The following is a 21,126-nucleotide window of genomic DNA, read 5'->3' on the forward strand; positions in this document are numbered from 1 at the left end:
CCTTTAATTCAGACCTCTCCTGCTAACATGGTGTGCTGGGGGTTGTTGCCCTGCAGAGCAGTGGCCATTAGTTGGTTACTTCTTTGGTGACATCCTGTCATTTGCAAAGACTCTGGTTGTGGTTGTTTTCGCAAGCACAGCAGGAGACGGGTAATGTGGGGAGGTGATTGTGTCCGTTTTACTAAACTGTTTCCATCAAAGAAGCATCTCCCACCTTCAGGTAGAATATCAACACCCCAATTGACCTATTCCTATGGGGGAAGGAGAAAAAGGGAGATGAATAACGTGATAATTAGAAGTTTCTACCCTGAGATGCAAGGCTGCCTTCTTCACCAACAGCAGAGTGCTCTTTGCTACCCACTAGACTTTGCTCCTCTTCCCTCCCTGGTAATTTTCTCCACTGCTTTCTGTATTGTGACTGTGTTCACTGTGTAGTTTAGGCAAGTTCATGCAGTTTCTGCCTGTACAGTAGTTTTAAATCCATGATCAAGCCTGGTATCCTCTTTCCCAATGTATTTGGTGGTTTACTGAAGTGGGCAACTCCTCTGCAGAGCTTTTCTTCAGCTTTCAGTGTTTCCTTCAGGGTGTGAAATCTTGTCTTTAGGGTGCCATGGCCTGGCACCTGCCCAAGTGCCAAACTTTTTCCATCAAGTGTTGCACTGATGTGAGGGCTACTTCTAGGAACTCGTGAGTAGCTCCAAAGTCCAGTCCTGCAGCCCTGCCTCTGCTCTCCACCTTCACTTTGCTTTTCTGCAGGTTGTGGGACAAGGGAAGCTGGCCACCTCTCGCTGACCACGTACGTGCGTGCTGTAGCCCCCATACGAGGCTCCTGCTTTCTGCACAGGGCAGTGTTTGTAGCTGGCCCCCACCACCTCGAACTCTGCCTGGACACGTCTTCTCTATCTCCTGGTTTTCAACCAGGGCCTGGCCATCACTGGGCAGTTACAGTGCTGAGGTTTTCCCACCTGACAAAGCCACCTTTGGCTTCTGCTGCTGTTTTGCTTCTCACAGGCTGTTTTTGTGCCAGTACTGCCTCTAGCTGTAAGTCTCAGTGTCTTTACCCCATGTCAAAGGGCTTCTGAGAAGGGAGATCAAGAGAGGTGATCTCCTCTCCTCTGACTTGGGCAATGCTTGGTCACAACCTGTTGGTCCCTGAAGTGGCCTCTCCTCCACTGTCAGTCTCAGCACGGTTTTTGCTGTGTGGCAGAAGCATGAATGCACCTTTTATAGTCAGCAGGGTCCAAAGAGCTCCATGCCTTGTGGAGCAGACCTCTCGCATGGCCTCACTTTTCTCTTTGACATAATGAGTCCCCCTTTTCCTTCCATCTCACTGTTTACCTGTGCTGGGTAAACGGTCTCTCATCTGAAACGCGTCACAGCTCTTTCAGCTTGTCACAGACGGTTTGCAGATGTTACGGTTCCTGTTCCAGAGATTTGCCACGCACCCCGGTATTGTACAGACACAATGGCAGATGCAGACTACACAGTATTTACTGCTGGGCGCAGAGAAGTCGCTGGATTGCTGCAAACCACAGCTTTTAACTCCCACAACCCCAGCTCTGCACTACTGTGTTCTTTGGATCTCTGCTTGGGGTCACTTGCTAATACCTGCTCTTAGGATTTAGGGTGAAAGCCAGAACAAACCTACTTCTGCAGCATTTAGGTCATCATCCAGTTGCGTAATGGATAAATTCCTTTGAAATGACTTCATGTAGATTTTAGGAACTCACATGCAGTTTCGTGTGGAGCTGGATTTGACCCAAATAAAAAGTTAAGGTCAAGGATTGATCGATTACATTTTTTTGTTATGCACGACCTCAGTGGGCTCCTGCTCTTTTCTGGTGGCTTAGCAGTCAGGGAGCTCTAGGAGAGGCAGTGCATGGTGAGCTTACATCTCTTTCGAAGTGGACAGTCACTTAGACAGTTCTCTTGGTACAGCACTGCACCAAAATAGATCTGTGGGGAACTGCAAAAGCTCAACTTTCCCTTCTTTCTTCTATAAGAGCTTTTTTTGGTCAACCAACTCATGTTTTAGCAGGTAGGAGTCTTCTTCTTCTTTTCTACCTTTTGGATATACTCAGCAAATGAGCAGGCATCTGTGTCTCTTTGAGATCCATGAGTATTTCAACGATTTAGTTCCCTCTGAGATCATTAAGCAAAGACCAGCCATTCCTGGTCTGTTTTCTGCTGGAGGCTGTCCTGCAGTTTGTACGTGCTGTTATAGTTTTCTGTCCCTAGAGGGAACATATTCCTCCCGCCCGTGATCCAGGTGCCCACAACCTATTCACAGCCCCAGGAATTTGAATCATCTGAATCATCTGATATTCCCTGCTCTTGTTCTTAAGAAAAGAGACCAGAAAGGCACGTTAAGGAGAGAGACTGAGCACGAGCCCATAGGAAGCTGCTCAGGTTCTTAGCCTGGCATGGCTTTCACAAGTCAAGAGCTTGCCAGTGTTTCAGCAGTGACTGCTGCACACAAAGAGCAGCTCTGAGCCCTGGCATGTGAGGAGATTGACTTCTCAAAAGCAGTCACTGTAATCCACCCTGACATAAGGGAGAAGAACTTGCACCCAGCCTCCATGGGGGCGAATTTCTCTGGCTCGTAGTGTTTGATCTTCCTCCTGTTCTGCCTCTGAGAGAGCCAGTCCAGCACTTACTGCTGCCTGGAAGAGACCTGACTTTGCTGCTGGCTCTGCTCCTGCATCTAAGCACAACACTTTCTGTTGGGTTAGTGCAGTAATTGCTTTGTCAGTACTCAAGTATGTTTCTGAACCTATACAGAATAGAACGTTTGTGGATTTATGTACAACGTTCCATGCTAAGTGTAATCTTACAGGGCAAAAAATACAGCTAAATGATTTTCAATGCTACTCCTCTTGTACTCACAAAATTGGGTCCCTTAGCAGGTCCCCCTGCCAACAGCAGGACAGAAGTGTCTCGATGTCTTTTATGTTTGGAGGTCGATCAGCTGAGAAGGAGATTTTTCCAGATTTGAGATATAGACGAGACTGTCTGCTGTGAACATCTTGCTGTGAGATGCTGAAACCTGGTGGGATCTGGGAGTTTCTTGGAGATCCAGCAGTCTGTCTGTATCAACCAATGGTGCCACCTTCTCTGTACTGCTTTTCTGGGGAGGAACTCGAGCTGCTGGGCTCTTGCCAGCCTTTGCACGTACATTCACCGTGCCCACCAGCTGTCTGATCTGGCAATGTCGCCTGGGAACAGATAAAATTTACATGGTCCCAAACTCTTTGGCTAAGGATGAGTAACACGTGCATGTTGCACACAGTTCACAGCAACCTCCTTGCCATGCAGTGTGCTCTGCATACACAAGGAGCTGCATCCAGCGCTTAGCTGCACAGGCTCACCTATGAATCTACCGGCAGCCACTTGCCTCCCCCTTTCACTTGTTTGTCCTTTCATATATGTGGATGCCACTCTTTCTTTCCAGTTCCTTGCACAGAGGCTTCCTGAAGAACTGATGGCACTGCTGTTAGTGTTGGCTGGTGATGGGACATGAGGAGACCTTTTCTCCCTACTCATGCTGCTCTTGGTGAAGTCACTAGTAAGCAATGCTGAAAGATTTTTGCTCCTCAGAAGTTCACTGCTATGTTTTGTAATGATCAGTAGCCCCATGAGAGTCTGTTCCAGCTCATATCAGCACCATTCAGGCTCATTTAACAGCTCTTTTTTCTTATGCAGTGAGTGGACGCTGTCACATCAGATCATATTTGCATCCTCTTGCTTATAAATATGTAGAAAAAAATCATCTCTGTTCAGTTGTTTTCCTGGAGAAAGCTGCAGAGTAGGGGCCTTTCGGCTATTTCTCTTTTTTTTTTTTTTTCTGTTCAGTGCTGTATCTTGGGGCCAGGCTCCTTCTCAGCCTGAGCTTGATGACATGGGGACACCACAGGGGGAATTGGAACTAATCCTGCCTTTCCTGGGTAGCATTTCTGCCTTCTGAGACCCACCTAGCACCAGTGAATATTGTTTTGTTAATGGCAACAGATGCCCATCCCCAGGCAGGGGGTGCAGCAGCCCTCTCTGCTGGGAGAAGAGCAAAGGGGAGCCAGGCTGTCATTTCAGTATACAGTCCTCCTAGAAGCAGGCTAGATTAAGGAAGCGAAGGAGAGGACAAAGGGAAGAAAGGAAGGAAGGGTTGCAGCATGGATTTAAGTGAAAGTGTCTGGAAATCTGTGTCTTGGCGTGGTGGGCTGATGTCTCAGGCTTTGGTTATGTGGGCTGAGGAATCTGTGTTGGTTGAAGGAGACCAAGGTTTCTGGATTAGTTTTATTGATAGTATGTTTCTCCTTGGCCTTTTGCACTGGTCTTGTGGTTTCAGACTCGCTGAACCTTCAAAAGGGTTAGCTAGTTTCCAGCAGCGGTGCCGAAGAGGCCTGGAACCAGGCAGTTCACTAATTTACTCCTGGGAGCAGGAGTAATTCATCTCCCTGACAGTGTGCTCTGATAAATGCCAGCAGGCTCCCTCCTCCCTCTCCCCATTTGTTTACAGTTTGAGGTAAGGCAGCTGGGGAAGGGTAGTGCAGCGCTCAACAGAAACCTCTCCACACCGAGGCCACTGCCTCTGTGCTCTGGGAACTGGGCTGGTGCCGTTCCCTTCCCATCAGGCAAACCAGTGCTCTCCATGCCCACAGGCTTTCAGAAGCCTCATTTGGAAGAGCTGTGCCTACAAAGAGCACTGAGCAAATCCTTGCTGCAGATCCTGCAGGAGACAGAGAGCAACGTGACACAGTCCCATCCAGCTGGACGTGTTTTAGGTTGAGTGACAAAAGTGTCTTGGGCTAAGTCCAGCCTGGGAAGTACCTTGGTAATGGATCACTGAGTCTCACCTCCTCATGGTGTGTCTCAGGGACCATCCATGGGTGCTGAGCCCTGGCCACGCCAGTGTGGCTGTGGCCGTATCAGTCTGATACAGACTGGATGAGAGGGCACAGTGGTGCTGCTCGACTGTGGGTTCCTGTCCTCCGTCCTGGTGCTTGTGCCCTGGAAGAGAAACAAAGCAGAGACTGTGTGAAATTAGTGAGTGGTCCTTGAATTAGGGGGACTCCAGACACCATGTCTTAGGTGTGGCTGAGATCCTGGGGAACCTGTAAAAGGAGAGAGATGGAGGAGATTTTTTCTTCCAGAAGGGGAATGGCTGATGGACTGAGAACATCCCTCTGACAATCTCGTTCTCTGGCATGGATCCAAATACAGGTCCCATTCTGTCAGAGACATGATTTTTCTTTGCAATTCCTTTCCCTTAGTGTTGTGTGTTCACATAGTGGATGAGGGCACTCCCAGCTCCTCCAAGTGTGGATGCCAGACATGGTCCGTGGGGAGTTTGTAACCTCTCACCCTCAATTGGCACAGGGAGAGAGCTCTGAAACCGCCCCTCCTCTGATCCTGGCCTCCTGAGTCCTGTGGTAATCTGCTTTTGTCAGTGGGGACCTTCTGGCTAAAATAATCCATTTGACCCCAGACCTTTTATTCCTGACGCTTTGCCCTCTGGCCCTTGAGGTCTCTCTGGGAAAAGCCAGCCTTGCTCTGGCTGCCCTCAAGCCGTTGACTGGTATTGTCCCTAATCCCAGGAATGGCCCCGAGCTGTTAACTGATGTCGTCCCTAATCCCAGGAACAACTCCTGGCCTGGGGCCGTTCCCACTGTGCTCACAGCAGCCACCCACTGAAGAATATCTCTCAGGAGGGACTTGCTGCCAGCTTGGCTCCTGAGGACAGGGTCTGGGGCAAAAGAAAAGCTGCATGGCAGTGGGGACGTGGCTTTGCTGCTTCCAGGAGGGATTTACAATCCGCTGGATACCCCAGCCCGTGCACCATTTGCAGTGGGGTGCACTCTGAAAGCAGGGACCCCACCCTGGAGGTTGGCACCGGTCACGGCCATTGGGACAGCTCAGTCCTTTGGGAGCTCAGGGAAAGGGGGGCTCTGAGAACGGGCCTGTGGAGGGGCCAGGTGTTTCTGGAGACGGGGGGAGCCTGTCTTCTTGTTTTTGGCATGTGTTTAGCAGCCATCAGTTTGAGTGACATTAACCAGAGCATATTTTGGAAGCATCTGTGGTTTAGAAGTTCGGCCAATCCTTCCCATTCCTCTGCTTTCTCTGTTACAAGCCACTGAGGCAAGTGGTTAATACCCTCTGCAATGGGCATGCAGGGGTGGCTCAGGGACAGGGAGCTCTTGGTGGAAGCAGCTGGGAAAAGGGCTCCAGCACCCATGGGCGAGCACAGAGGGTGCCAGGGCCAGCCCAAGCGAGACGAGTAGATGAAGAACTCGGGGTTGTGGCCAGGAGGAGGGCGACCGCAAAGGGGAATTCCTTTCATGCTTTTAGGCTAAGGTAGCGCTCTGCTCCCACCGTCTGGTTTGTGTTCAGGGACGGCACGGGCAGCCGCGGTCCCTCGGGTGTGAGCGATGACTGCTTGCTCACAGGCATCCACGACAGCCTGGAAAGTCCCCCCAGATTTCACCTGGCAGTAACCGTGCGAGGGCTCTTGTCCCAGAGGAAAAGAGGTGGCAGTCCGGAGGTGTGTGGGGGGTGAGAGTGGCCCTTGCATGTCTCTGCTTCCTGGAGTCCGCTGCGGTCTGCCCCATCCATCACTGTCAGTCTGTACGCCTCCCCAGTGTCCATCTGTCTGTACTGAGACCTAGAGGTGGAAGTCAGTTAGTTTGTTTTCATGGAAGAGTATTCAGTAATTTTTAAGATTTATGTCAGACTAGGCTGAGCTACCTTTCACCTCCTGAATGCTTTTTTAGGTACAAAAAAAATGGCAAAAAGATGGGATTCTGGTGTTCTGCTAGAAATTGCTGATGGGGAAGCAAGCCGAGAGGCATCTCCTCCAGGCGGGCAGCATGTCCCGGGGGCCCACCAGCCCAGGTTGGGGCTCTCGGATGGTGAGAGAAAGGGGACTTGCTGCAAAGGCCACATATTTCCCTCGTTCCCATGGTCACCAGCCTGTTAGGGAGATGCAGATTAAACCTCCCCAGCTGGTGCCTGTTGGCCAGGCAGCCAGGGCCCCCTCTTCCTCCTCTGGATGTGCTGGTGGGAGCTGGAAGCTGCTGGCAGCAGCCGGGGCAGGTGTCAGCGGTGTTGGCAGGAGTCTGGCGTGCAGGCAGCACTTCTCTTATTCTTCTCTTATACTTCTTCTCTTATACTTTTCTCTTTTATTGTGTTAGTACTGTAGTTTAGCATGTAGAGGGATGTTCACCCCAGCATCCTCATCAAACCCTAGTCACAGGAACCACATTTCTTTCCAGTTGAAGACTCAAGCTTTGTTCAAGCATTGCTTGCAGCTCTAAGGGGATGATACGGACCTTCTCCGGCCTCTTATCCTGCATGGCAGAACAGATTTCTGTGCAGGGCTGGGCAAGGTGTTGGGTTCATGTCGGAACCAGGGAATCCTGGAGCAGTGTTGGTGCAGAGCAAGAGGGACTGCCTGCATGACTGGCACAGCATGTGCTGGTGCTCTGCAGCTACGTGATGCTGTCTCCTTTGCCCCACCTTCTTACACCCTCCTTCTCCTTTGTGCTTGCTGTGCCTCAGGATTATTTTGTGGGCATACATGTGAGGAGAGGTGGCCTCCTCAGTCTGCTGAGGTGGGACCATTCATGACACAGTCACTGTTTGTCTGTGGTGGCATGTGGAAGCGAGCCCAGGGGCCTTCCCAGACGGGGTGGTTTACTTGGGACATGTACCTTGCCTTACAGACCCCTTGTTGCCTCTGTTTCTGTGTACATGACTCATCCTGCCCCCCACAAACGTAAGCCTCTTGTAGTATGCTCAGTGCTCTGGTCTAACATCTGCTGCCTTTTCCACAGCCCCATGCTCACGTACCGCGTCGATGCTGACAAGGGGTTCAACTTCTCAGTGGGTGATGATGCCTTTGTGTGCCAGAAGAAGAATCACTTCCAGGTCACAGTCTACATCGGCATGCTTGGAGATCCCAAGTATGTGAAGACCCCTGAGGGGCTGAAACCCTTAGAGTGCTTCTACCTGAAGCTGCACGGAGTGAAGGCAAGCAGGAGCGAAGGGCCAGTAGCAAATCCAGCAGGGAGAAGGGGAGCTTGGCAAACAGCTGAGATCAGACGACATCGTGTCTTTCATGTGCTAAGTCGTAAGGGTGATTGTAGGAGAGTGCTGAAGGCCAGAACAAGGCAGACCTTGAAATATGAGTCCTAAGACAGACTCAATTACACCCAGGGCTGCCTCTCACTCACCTTTGGCTCCAGAGGTTTGCAGGCACTTTGGGAAGATCCATTCACCCTCAACCTCCTCCCTGCCAAGGAAGGCACCCGTGCTTGGACAAGAACGGCACCCAAGCTTGGTGCTGCACCTTAGTTGTGCTGAGTTGCAGGAGGGGCTGGGCAGACAGCTGGCATGTGCGGAGGCTGGGGAAGAGGTGGTGGGAAGGGGAAGGGCTCTTTGTCACGTACCCAAACCTTTCTTTCCAGCTAGAGGCCTTGAACCAGTCAATCAACATAGAGCAGTCGCAGTCTGACCGCAGCAAACGGCCCTTCAACCCTGTAACGTGAGTATTGCCCAGGCTGCATTCATGTCGGGGAATTGCTGCTGGGGAATAAGCATTAGCAGGAGAGGGTGGGGAAGGGAGCTGAGCTAGAGGCCTCAGGGACTGTATCGTGGGTAGCACACCCTCTGGTTTTATCCTTTGCCCACAGCAAAGTTTTATTTTCTTTACATTCCCCACTCCACTCTGTGCCCAGTTCATAGACCTACCTTTGTGGAGGAGTCCAGGAGATGGCCATTCCCCATGGAGCCTCCTCTCCAGCAGTATCCTCACTTTCTCCTGTGTTTCCCCTTCCCCAGGGTCAACCTGCCTCCAGAACAGGTCACCAAGGTCACTGTGGGGCGGCTGCACTTTAGTGAGACCACGGCCAACAACATGCGGAAGAAAGGAAAACCCAACCCAGACCAGAGGTGAGGAGCAGAGACACCTTCAAGTTGTTCTGAGTTCTCAAGGCCTCTGGATGTCCCAGTCCCCAGCCTTGGGGGGGTGGCAGGTCCATCACTGGCCCTCCTTGTCTGTGTGGAGGAAAAGAGATGTCTGCTGTGGCCACAGGAATGGTTGTCCCTGTTCTATGAGGGGTTGTGGACAGGGGAGAGGGGATGTGCCGAGCCCACTGTGACAGCCTGGTGCCTCAGCCTTGGGGCAGACTCAGCAGTTCCCAGTGCAGGACGGCACCCTGACCTCTCCCCCCTCTTGGCAGGTATTTCATGCTCGTGGTAGCCCTGCAAGCACACGCACAGAACCAGAACTACACGCTCGCAGCCCACATTTCTGAGCGCATCATCGTCCGAGTAAGTCCTTCCCTCCTCCCTCAGCCTCTGTGGGTGCCCCCAGCCCTTCGCTGGGTGACCTGGGCAATTCTCTTTCTGGCTTTCCCCACCCAGCCCTCAAATACCTTCTCCAAACTGTCACTGCCTTTCTTGTAGCTATTCCTGTCTGTGCCTGGGTTCTCACTCCAGCCTTTCCACATCTGTTTGGTGAGAGCAGCTTCAGGACATGCAAGAACCTGGTGCAGGACAGGGAAGGTGTCCCCTTGTCCCAGCTCTGCCCTAGTGCCAAGCAGAGCTGTTGGGAGTGAGGGAACAGTTGTTAGGACTTTGTAGCAGGGACAAGACCTCCCGGCGCAGGAAGACTGGGTGCCTTCTCAGGGCTGCACATTCTGCACACACTAAGGTGGCAGTGCTCAAATTGGAACGCAGAGGAGCAGGAAGAGAGAGGCACCATCCCCAGACCCTCCCAGGGCTCTGTTAGGAGAGCAGCCAGCTCTGTGGCCTGAAGGCAGGGGGTAAAACACACATGGAGGGGCATTGGGGTCTTCAGACAAGGGCATGATGAGTTACATAGCCTCCAGGGTGCCCAGAACTTCACAGAATAGCAGGCAGCCTGGACTACCCCATCCCAACCTGTGAGTGGGTTACAGAACTGTGGCAGCAGGCCAGAACCCCAGGATTTGGGGCTCAGGAGCAACAGCCATATCACTTATGGTCTCCAGCTGTCCTGCACGGTTCTGGTTGGAACTGTTGGAAGAGCTTTGAAAGCTGAGAAGATAACAGACAGCTCAAGAAGGCAAGGACTTTCCTTTAGAGAGAGGAGCAGAGTAGGCATAAATTTGATTCTACTCGAAGAGGCTTAGACAGGACAAGCAGATGAATGCCAAGATTGCAAGGGCAGGCTGGGATCTGTTCCCAGAGCTGGCAGTGGATCCCTGCCCCTGCCACTTCCCTTTGTGTTGCTGCAAAGCTCTGTCTCACACCTCCATGGCCTTGCTTGTTCTCTTCTGCCTCTGCTGTGACTGTCTGCTCAACTGCCTGCTGTCCCTCCTGCGGGGCTGGTGCTGTCACAGCTTGGCCTTGAGATACTCCTTGGGCCATAATGTGGTGAGCTGTGGGATGGAGAGGGCATCCCTGCCAAGATCCTGTGCCTTGAACTCTTCATCCCAAAGTTCCCCTCTGGCTTTTCAGGCCACCTGGATCAACACGCCCCAGTTTCAGCTGAGACCTTCTCTATTCCTGGCTCCCTTCTGCAGAGGCATGACAGCCGTGCTGTCACAGTGCTTCTGCTTATCCCCAACTTTGTTTCCCAGCTGTTTCCCACCCACACTAAGGGGGAAAGTGTGCTTGGAGCTCTCTGATGTCCACCAGTTCCCTGTGGCCTTCCCTTCAAACCAGTTCCTCTGCAAGCTGCATACTGGGACAGGACTGTGGGGCTCTCCCAATGTCACACCTCTGTCCATGTCTCAGAATGCCTCTCCCCAACAGCACTGCAGCATTTTTATGCTGGGTTTACTTACAGCTGTTTTCCAGTTCCCAATTCCCTGTCTCTCTACAGGCCTCCAACCCTGGCCAGTTTGAGAGCGACAGTGACGTGCTCTGGCAGCGGGCACAGCTCCCTGATACTGTTTTCCACCATGGCCGGGTTGGCATCAACACAGACCGCCCCGATGAAGCCCTCGTGGTCCATGGCAATGTGAAGGTCATGGGTTCACTGATGCACCCGTCAGACGTCCGAGTGAAGGAGGACATCCAGGAGGTAAGAGCCAGGCTAGGTTTGGCTGATCAGGGATCTGAAAAGGCACTGCAGAAAGCGTAGGTGTTCTTGTGAGCTTGTTTCAGCAGCTAATTTTGACAAAGTCATAGGAAGCCTGAGCTATGGACAAACCTGAAAACAAGTGAATACCTCAGGCAGCACACTGGGGCTTGCCAGCATCTGGGTGAGAGGCTCAGCTAAGTCCTCTCAGCTGGATGTCCCTGTACAGGAAAGCTTGGTGCAGTTGTGTCTCATATTTATGAAAACTGCCTCTGCCCTGTGCCTGGTTGTGCAATGGGGCTCGGTTTCCTCCTGGCTTCTCTGCCCAAGGAACATATCCAATGATGAGAACTGGAGATTAATCCCAGTGCAAATGCTCTTTGTCCCCGTGGCTGGTCTGAGTAGGGTTCAGGGCTGTTTCATGGAGTACCTCTTGCCTTTGGGACCTGTCATAAAAGCATTAACACGAACTGTAGTGGGTTTTGCTGCCTGGGGTCAGAGTCATGGGATCTTAAGAAGCAACACCCCACTTAGGAGTTGCACATGTCTGTTTTGTGCCAGGTGGACACCACAGAGCAGCTAAAGAGGATCTCCCGTATGCGACTAGTGCACTACAACTACAAGCCCGAGTTTGCAGCCACAGTGGGCATTGACAACACCTCTGAGACAGGTACGGGCCCTGTGTCACCCTGCTGTGGTTCCCTGCTTACATCTGCGGCAGCAGACCTTATATTCTACGACCTACAGTAGAATTTTGTTCGTGGGGCAGCCCCACCAGGCACAGGGCTGGAGTGGGGGGGCTCTCACTAACTGAAGCATAGGCATCTAATAAAGCTCTTTGTTTAGTGAGCTGGAGAGAAATTTCCCACAGGCATTTCCCATGTCACCAGCCTTGCCTGAACAGCCTCTTCTTCCACAGCTGAGACTCAGTGGTCTGTGGGATGCCCAGGTGATGGGGCCTCTTTAGGAGCTCTGCTCAGCCCTGCCCAGACTGGGGTAAAGGGGAAGACAGCCTTTGTTTTATCCCCAGCTTGGAGGGATCCTGCCAACAACTGCACGGGCAAGAGAAAGATTTGTGGCAGGAGGAGTGCTGTCCAGATCCCTGTGACCCACTGTATCATTTCCACGCAGGTGTCATTGCACAGGAGGTAAAGGAGATCCTTCCTGAAGCTGTGAAGGACACTGGGGACCTGGTCTTTTCCAATGGAAAGACCCTCGAGAACTTCCTGGTGGTAAACAAGGTCAGTGGCAGCCCAAAGGGACAGGAAGGGTGGGGAAGCTGGGGAGGTTGTTGAATCTGGGTCAAGGGAGTTGTGGAGCTGGAAGTGGAAGAAGGAAATAATGGTGCCTGGGAAATCTTTCTAAGCCAATACCACTTGTACAAGTTTCAGACCTGGCTGATCTTTCAGATGTCAGGAGCAGACCTGGGTGGACAGCAGACATCTGCAGGGAGGAACTAGCCTGATGTTGGTGAAAGTTGGCAGCATCTCCCTCGGGAAGGACTCCTTGTTGGCAGCCGCCTGTAGGGAGGCTCTTAGTCATAATCTCTCCTTTCTAGATAAGATAAGGTGGTTATGTCAAGATACCCGGGAGCACCTGGCTACTTGACCTCACCATAACCTGTGGCAGCCTGTTTGCTGCTCTGGGCATTGAGGAGACAGCCTCCTATAGCACACATCCCTGACGTTCTCCCAGAGCTGCCAGTTTTCTCCTGCATCACTCCATCCTCAGTGCCCAGAGGATGAATGGCCATGACTGAGCTTAGTGCCATGTTTTTTCTTTGTGGAAGCCTAGATCCCAGCAGTTACATCACTAGCGAGCAGTAGCCAGGACCATGGGCTTTTCCACAGTGTCCAAAACCCTCTGAGCTCAGTGCTGTATCAGCATGCCAGTGAGGTGCTGCCTCGCCTCAGGGAGCTTTGCATGGGGATAGGGAGTAGCAGATCCTGAGGGTGGATAGGAGGCATGGGTGATGCCACAGTGCCAGCAGCAGTATGTGGGATGTAGCTGTGCTTGTGCTGGAGGGACGTGCTTGTGCTGAAAAGCCCTGCCTTTACCAGAGGGGCTGCAGGGGGAAGGCTGCTCTCCAGAAGCTTCTGAATTTGGGCTCTCCATTGGTCTGAATCAACTGGATGTTGGATAATGATGCAAAACAGCTCCAACAGCTTGCACCGCAAGCAGGAGACAGACTTGGAGGGCTGGGAAGTGGCAGAGAAAGGGCAAGTGGGGAGAATTCCTCACTTAATTTAACCAAGGGCTCCTGATGAAGATGAGTACTTTGTGTCTGCCCTTTGTGACTGAGGACTCCTTGGAGTAACACCAGCAGAGGACACAGTTCTCAGGGATCCTGAACTAACACTTATTGTTTGGGTTGGGTTTTAGCAGAACTCTTCTTCTCGCAACCAGGGGCTGTGTGCCTTACTGGGTGGGTCTCGTTTCCACTCCCCCAGTGTGTGTGGGGGTGTTATTTAGGCTTTCCCGTGAAACAGGGCACAGGAGAGCAGTCAGAGTGGATGGATCCATAGTGGGGAGAAGGAGTGCCTCCATGTGCCCAGCCACTCAGACTTCTGACCTGTTCCCTGGCAGGAGCGTATATTTATGGAGAACGTGGGAGCTGTGAAGGAGCTGTGCAAACTGACAGACAACCTGGAGACTCGCATCGATGAGCTAGAGAGATGGAGTCACAAGCTGGCCAAGCTCAAACGGCTCGACAGCATGAAATCAACTGTGAGCTCTGGGACATTCAGGTATGAGGGCAAGGGAGCCAAAACCGATCTCTTCTTCAAACCCAGGCAGCCCTGAATGGCAGCCCATTTGGGGAAAGAGGAGATGGGAAGGAGGGATGAGCATTGACAAGTTATTTGGTCTGCAGTAGATTCAGAGAGCTCACAGATCTGTCATACACATACCAAAATCCTGCTGTCAGACCAGCCACCAAAAAAACACTGTGAAATCATCACCATGTTTTTCCAGAGTTAGTGAGTGGCTTTCTCAGAGCAAAGAGTTTCTTGCGTTTCCAAAATTGTTATACTGACCTATGTCAGCTTATGAAGGTTTGGGGCAGAATTCAGGCTTTCTGAGCCAATGCACCAGCACCCACCTGCCCCCCAGAGCAGGCTGAGTGACAAGGGTTTGTGCCTGTCATGTCACAAAGAGATTTCTTCCCTGGCAGAGAATCACGGTTTTGCCTAAGAACCACTCGAGGTGCAGTGGCAGGGCCTGTCCCTGCACAGCTCAGCTCGATTCCTCCTTTCTCCTTGCAGCCAAGCAGGAAGCCAGTTCAGCCGTGCAGGAAGCATGCCCCACAAAAAGAGGCCCCACAAAGTAGCCAGCAAGGTAAGGGACTGCTCCCAACCGAGTGTTGCTGTGCAGGGGAAGGTGGTCTGCTTGGGATCAGTCTTCTGCATGGTTCTCCAGTGTTTTCCTGCACATGCTGCAGAGGGAGAGACCTGGACTGCTCCCATTTTCCTCATCTTTCTTTCCTTTTCGTCCATGCCTAATGAAGGCATTATCTGGCTTCTGCTCTGAGGGGTTTCAGGGCTTGCAGGGGAACAGGAGGAAAGTTTGGAATGTGATGGGTGGGATCCATGTTCAGAAGCAGAGAGGACCAGAGCGATGAAGAGTCCTGAGCTGATATTGGGCTTTCTGTCTTGTAGTCACCATCAGTTGTCCCGGAGCAGGCCTGTATCAGTCAGCGCTTCCTGCAAGGCACCATCATTGCCCTGGTCATCATCATGGCCTTCAGGTGAGACCATATACCCAGGCTGCTGCTTCACCATCTCTCTCCAGCTCATCGGCTTGGTCTAGGCTGGGCCAACCGAACAGGGAGTGCTGGAAACACAGTTTGCTTCCTTTCCAAGGAGTGGTCTCATGCCTGTCCTCAGCTTGTACCTCTCTCTGTCTTTTCAGTGTGGTGTCCATGTCCACACTCTATGTGCTGAGCTTACGCAGTGAGGAGGACCTTGTGGACATTGATGGGTAGGTACCTCTGGGCTCTGTGGGAAGGATGTGGTGCCTGGGGCAGTCTGAGGCAGAAAGAGCAGCCACCGTGGGGTTACTGACCACAGTTCCAGTGAACCACGCTGTAAAGCCAGCCAAATGTGTCCATGTATCCAAGAAGTGAGAACAGAGAAGAAAAAGAAAATGTCCTGATGTTTGTCTACTCACATACTCATGGCCTGTCTGAATGTTATTTGGTTGCCTCTTCTGATGGATTAAAACAGCACAGTCCCACTGCCTCTGGTGGGGCTGGACCAGCCTGTATGAGGCAAGGGTACAGACTGCAAGCAGTGTCCTTAATGTGGAGAGAATATCGAGGGAATGGCCCCAGCACAGCATGCACACGGTTAGCCTGTGCTGGGCATTCAGTTTCAGCACACTTCACTCCTTTGGGAGCTCACGATATCAGATAATGAGTCTCTTTTTCTCTCTCTTTTCCCTGTCCTCTCCCTCTTGTTGTGGTTACATCTCCCATCCAACCCATTTTCTTTCCACTTTCTTTAATTTTCCCTTTCCTGTCTTTCCATTTCCATTATCTTCCATGCCCTCTTTCATTCCCCCCTGCCCTTCCTCACTTCTACCAACCCTCCTTTTCTTCCCTTCTCCCTTCACTGCCCTATAGCTCTTTTGCTGTGCCCACTGCCTGTCTCCTGGCCCTCTTTCGGCACAGGGGTCCCGGGGTCCCGGTCGCTCTATGCCCACGGTACGTTACTCTTTCATTCTACTGTTATTTAATTGTTGCATCCTTTCTCTCAGTTCCTCTTTTTCTTCCATCCACACCACAGAAGACAGAGAATCTTAGGCAAAACATGAAGGCAAAGAAAGGGATACAAATACAGCTCAGCAGCTGGAGCTCCAGGGGGAAGGACTATAGACCCTGTCAGGCAATATGAAAGGGAAATTAGGATTAGTGGATTGAAGAGGCAATGAATCAAAGGCTAAATAAAGAAGTTACATACTGCAGGTAGAGCTGGAGCGGGCAGTATGAAAGATGTGAAGGGAGTATTTAAAAAGGATGGAAACTGAAGAATTAGCCCAAAAGATATTCCTACTCTCTCTGCATATACGAGTAGTTTTATTATGAAGGATCACTCTCAATTGTAGGACAGCTTAGTGTGCAAAAGAAGGACATAAAAAAAAACAACAAACACAACACAACTTAATTGTTTCTTTATATGAGCCATTACTACTGGGAATGCTTGGGAAGGTACTGACTCAGTTCTCCTGGTGTCTGACTCACTAACAGGCAAGTTACTGAAGTGTCCAACTGGTCTGTAAACTCCACTCCTATATTTTGCCACTGCAGGAAAAGCAATATCTTCAGAAAAATAAATAGAAAGCGTGTTTGAGAGGTATGGCCTTAAATATCTTACTGCAACACCAGGAAAGCTGGCTGAGCTACTAATTAGGAACAGACACGTAAAGCATCTTTGTTGATGTGATCTGCAGGGCTGCAGCAACATACTTCCCTTTAAAGGAAAACAGGTCTTATTTGTCTATCAGCACCCTTTGAACAAAGTGCTGCATAAAGAGCAGTGGAAGGCGTGTTAATTTGTTCTTTTTAGAACTACACAGCAGTGTTTCACAAGAAGCTATTAAAAAAGTAGTTGCTCATGGGATGCAAGATAAAACCAGGCATGGAAAGTGTTGACAAAGGAAGTGGAGGACCTTGAGGGATAGAGGTAGATCTTCAGCTGGGATGAAGGTTGGCTCCAGAGGCTGGTGTCCACATGTCCTCCAGGAGACCCTTTGTGTCTCCTTTAACTAAAAAAAGAAGTATATGTAATAAGGTAAGTCTTGCAGGTGACAGTGGTATTTGGGTTTCTCTAAATGAACAAAGGCTCCATTTATCTTTGATAAACCTTGATCAGTGCTAAGGGGACAGGTAGGACATTGTTTCAGGACAAGCAAAATGTGGGACAGAGAAAACTGAACTGAGGAGGGACTGGAGAGGTGAAATCTTTAATTTTTGTTAGGAACTGAGTAGGATTCTCTGCCTGGTGGGCAGCTGCAGTCTGTGAAGGCAAGAGGCTGTGTTTATTCCATCTCTCCACAGGCAGTAGCTGGTGCCTAGACAAAATGAAAAGGGGAGAAAAACAGCACCAGGCAGTGGTTACTCACTTCTCACATTTGCCCCACCACCCACCTGAGGTGCCTGTGGCTTCCTCAGCTTCAGTGAAGTGCCTGAAATTGAGTAGGACAAATCTAGGTGGGATTGTGTGTATTACAAACAAACAAACAAAAAAAAAAAAAAACAAACACAAGGTGAGGAACCATCTCAAATCTTGAGACCCAGGCATGTAAATCCACCTCAGAGATCACTATTAGAAAGTAAATTCACTGAGTAGTCTTTTCCACAGTGAGCACCAAGGGAGCATTGCTCGTGTCCTCTGAACCAGATTAGGCTTGTCCATGCCATGGGACAGCCACACCATCTTTGTGACATTTCCTAGCTCTCCTAGCTGTCTTTGTGGCTTGTGTGCCTCTCTCCTGCCTTGCTTTCCTTTCCCAGAGCACTCCAGTCTACTGCTGGAGTCCAGTCTACTACCACTGCACTCTGTGCCCGCTCTTGCTCTGTGTACCTGGTCCCATCCACCCACTCACTGCTACAGCTGCTTCTCCCTTCATGTACAAGTGACACCGTGGTTTCCTGCAGTGGAGGTTTTCACTCGTGTTTTCCTGCATTTCAGGGCAAGCCAGAACTTTGATAAAACGCAGATGGTGCGATCCACAGCTGCGTCAGGCGGAGCCAGTAGCAAGACCCCCCCCCAGCATGGTAGGTCACAGCATGGCAGGGGGCACAGCAGACACACAGGGGTTGTGGTGCTGGGTGATGGTCACAGCTGTAGCTCCATGCCATGGGTTCACTGGCGTGGAGCTGTCTGCATGCTGGGAGGTCCTGGGGCTGTGGTTTTATGGACAGGGTGCTGATGGCATGTGATGCTCCTTCCCTTGGCTTATTCCAAGTGTCTCTCCTCTTTGCCCTGCAGTCACAGCAAATGTGCCTGACTTGCTCAGCAGTTCCCCCGGTTACAGTGTGCTAGCGTGCTTCAACCCACCTTGTTTCTCCATGTGCTGCTCTGCTGCTCCCACCAACGTCTCCTCCGTTGCCCTCTCTGAGACCAGCCCTACTCATGCCACTAACAGGACAGGTAAGTACCAGCCCAGCAGGAGGTGCTGGGACAACTCTGTGCTGTCCGTCCCACCATTGTGTCACCTCAGATCCCTCACCTGGTTTCTCACCTACCTCTTCACCTTATGAAAATGACATGCAGCCTCCACAAGGTGCCCAGTTTCCTCCACACCCACTGCCTGGAGGGGCTGAGACCTGCTCCAGCATGCAGCCAGGGGGCAAAGCAGGACTGCCAGGCTGCTCAGCCTCTGCTGCCTGTGCGGTGTGGTTTTGTACATCCCTGATCATGCTGCCAGGGTAAGTGGGGACTGGAAGGTCTCTGGAGCTCGGCCATGAGAGGCTATGCCAGGCCTGAGTTTGCTTTGAGCAGGGTTTGGGCAGGCCAGGAGCTGCGCTGCCTCTTGGCTGCACAAGCAGGGCTTTTGCAAGCTCTTACTCCATCACCATTGCAGGAGCAACAGCACCTCAGGCAGTCAGAGCAGAGCTGTAACAGCCCTGGAGTCATGCCTTAAATACTGCCCTGTGCAAGGGCAGTGCAGGGCCCGCTCTTTGTTCCCACAGCCTGTCACAGCTTCCCTGTGCTGCGAGGATTTTGCACCATTCCCTCCAGGCACAGAGGCTGTTACACATGGGGGTGTAATGCTGGAGGAGACGCTGGGACAGGATGAGCCCAGAGCTGACAGCCCTTCTCTCTGCACTGGCCTTGGAGGCAGGATTGCTGCCAGCCTCTGCCTCTCAGCGCAACCTCTCTCCCTTTCCTTCGCAGACCAAAGTCAGACCTCACTCCTGCCAGTGACAAATATCAAAGCCAAATCCAGGGGCGTCACCGGAAAAGCGACCTCCTACACCAAGTGGCCAAAGACGCCTGACAGGTCTCAGAGCTTCGGCAGCCCCAATGCCAGCCCCTCCTCCCCCTTCACCCACCTCCAGGGCAAATCCAAGTACATCTCCAACCTCTCGCTCTCCCGCAGCAACTCCCCGCTGGGGCAGGCCCGGCAGCAGCGCAGCGTCAAGCAGCCGGTGAGCGAGTGGCCCCGCACGGCGGATCCCAGCACGGATGGTAGGTGGGCCCTCTCCTCTTCCATCCCCACAGCAGTACCGTACCCCCAGGCAGCCTCTTGGGGTATCCTCCATCATCTGGGTCCCTCACTGTGTCCCTGGGCTGTGGCTTGTTCATCCTCAGCTCTTCCAGTGCAGCCAGGTTCAATCTCCACCTCTGCGCTTCCTCCCCCTGCTGCCCTACGCTTTCTGGTCGTGTTAGTCCCTTGGTTCCCTTCTGAGGCTGCCATTATGGCAACTCCCTTCATAGCCCCACCACTCAGCCTTTTCCAAATTAGATTTAGAGGAAGAAACACACAGGTTCAGTCATGTTGGTAGCAGAGGGAAAGGAGTTTGCTGACCAGCCACTGGCAGCAGAGCCTGAGGCTCGTGGCTGGACGTGGTGTTAGCGCAGAGTTGCAGCAGTGTGACCCTTCTCTCTGATGGCATGGGGATGCAGAAATGTCTCAGTGCCCGGCGTCCCTTCCAGCCCTCCTCACCCAGGCTGCCCCAGCTGCCATCCCTTTGCTGTTCCTACATTGCCCGTCTCCCACCTGCAGGGCCAAGCCCAGTGCTGCGCTCCATCCGGATCCTGGAGATTGACATGGCCATCCAGTCCCAGTACTGCACAGCCAGCAACGCGTGCAGGTGAGCAAGGCTGGGATAGCTGCTGGCATCTTGGTGGCATCTTGGGGAGCTCCAGAAGCAGGTGGGCAGCTCCTGGAGCTTTGGGCCTTTTCCTACCATCACCCAGAGGCAGCCCTTGCCGCTCCTTGGACAGAGGAGCTGGAGCTTGGGGTCCAGCCCTGCTCCTTCACCTGCAGTGCAGGAAGATTGCATGTGATGATGAGTTCTCCCTTGGGAGCTAGCCTGGGAAGCCCTCCCCTCTGAAGTCCCAACCCAACAGAGACTTTGGGTCCTGTCCCAACCATCTCACAGCCAGCTGCAATGCTGCGGTCAGGTCTAATGCACTTTCTGTCTCCCTGTAGGACTGGGAACTTCACCTACCGCATTCCTGTCAGCCAGCTCACAGCAGTGAACACCAACCTGACCCTGGAGATGAAGTGAGTGGGCAGGGCTGCTTTCTTCGGTGTTTCTGTACCCTCGAAGTCAGCAGGATACTGTGCCATGTCACTGCGGTGTCTGTTGCCCAGCCTCGTAAGAGACAGCAGAGGCTGGTGCCTTCCAGGGTCTCACCACATCTTGTCTCCCCAGCTCCTCCTCCACGTTGACCATCTCCCTTTGTGGCGTTGTCTCCAGTGACCCCTGCCAGGATGCCGTGAGCACAGACAGCTCCACCAATGCCACGGACACGCAGGTAGGGAGGGTTGGGCTCACAGAATCCACACTTGTGAAGCGTCACCCCAACACAACACAGATACCTCCAGAAGGGACTGCAGCAATCTGGCCAGGGCAGCACAAGAGTTGCTGAAGGGACTTTGTGCTCTGATAGCTGTACTCTGCACCAACTACTGTAAATGCACCTCAGACATCCTTGTACCAGCTGGTCACAGGGTGCTCAATGCTTTTGATGCCTGTGGAGCTGGATAAAATGTCTAAGTGCCTCCTTGCCCCATTCTCAATCCATCTCTATTGCTGATCTTGGAGGTGGCGCTTCTGCTCCAGAGACAGCTGTAGGGTCACTCGACAGAGGGGGGTTGTGCATTTCCTTGCTAGTCTGCTCTAGGAGGACATCCTGGGATGCTCAGCCTGGGTCTCACCCTCCCACCCCTTCTGTTTTCTTCCCCAGGAAACATCGCACCGTTGGCCTCTCGTGATGATGTCTTTCAGGGAGTTCACCTACCACTTCAGAGTAGCACAGCCCGTGAGTACCAGCAGCTGCTTTGCCTTTCCTCTTGTCCAGGGCTAAGTGGAAGGAGAGCGATGGGAATGTGGC

The 21,126-nt window shown here is 52.1% G+C and overlaps 1 protein-coding gene across 5 annotated transcripts in view; it reads left to right on the forward strand.

Annotated features, from left to right (window-relative positions):
- Nucleotides 1–21,126, forward strand: part of MYRF (myelin regulatory factor) — a 61,206-nt gene that overhangs the window by 35,779 nt on the left and 4,301 nt on the right. For 2 of the 5 annotated variants that reach the window (XM_068685459.1, XM_068685463.1), the window contains 19 exons: nucleotides 7,827–8,022; nucleotides 8,460–8,536; nucleotides 8,833–8,943; nucleotides 9,234–9,324; nucleotides 10,862–11,062; nucleotides 11,621–11,729; nucleotides 12,191–12,300; nucleotides 13,646–13,806; nucleotides 14,323–14,395; nucleotides 14,716–14,804; nucleotides 14,969–15,037; nucleotides 15,681–15,761; nucleotides 17,749–17,834; nucleotides 18,049–18,210; nucleotides 18,958–19,251; nucleotides 19,790–19,877; nucleotides 20,219–20,293; nucleotides 20,445–20,547; nucleotides 20,980–21,054. In XM_068685459.1, coding sequence (XP_068541560.1) covers nucleotides 7,827–8,022; nucleotides 8,460–8,536; nucleotides 8,833–8,943; nucleotides 9,234–9,324; nucleotides 10,862–11,062; nucleotides 11,621–11,729; nucleotides 12,191–12,300; nucleotides 13,646–13,806; nucleotides 14,323–14,395; nucleotides 14,716–14,804; nucleotides 14,969–15,037; nucleotides 15,681–15,761; nucleotides 17,749–17,834; nucleotides 18,049–18,210; nucleotides 18,958–19,251; nucleotides 19,790–19,877; nucleotides 20,219–20,293; nucleotides 20,445–20,547; nucleotides 20,980–21,054 — 2,251 coding nt within the window. The remainder of the gene's footprint in view (nucleotides 1–7,826; nucleotides 8,023–8,459; nucleotides 8,537–8,832; nucleotides 8,944–9,233; nucleotides 9,325–10,861; nucleotides 11,063–11,620; nucleotides 11,730–12,190; nucleotides 12,301–13,645; nucleotides 13,807–14,322; nucleotides 14,396–14,715; nucleotides 14,805–14,968; nucleotides 15,038–15,680; nucleotides 15,762–17,748; nucleotides 17,835–18,048; nucleotides 18,211–18,957; nucleotides 19,252–19,789; nucleotides 19,878–20,218; nucleotides 20,294–20,444; nucleotides 20,548–20,979; nucleotides 21,055–21,126) is intronic. The other 3 variants (XM_068685461.1, XM_068685462.1, XM_068685460.1) reach the window with 3 other exon arrangements.

This window comes from Anas acuta, chromosome 5, assembly GCF_963932015.1.
Source record: "Anas acuta chromosome 5, bAnaAcu1.1, whole genome shotgun sequence".
Lineage (NCBI taxonomy): Eukaryota > Metazoa > Chordata > Aves > Anseriformes > Anatidae > Anas > Anas acuta.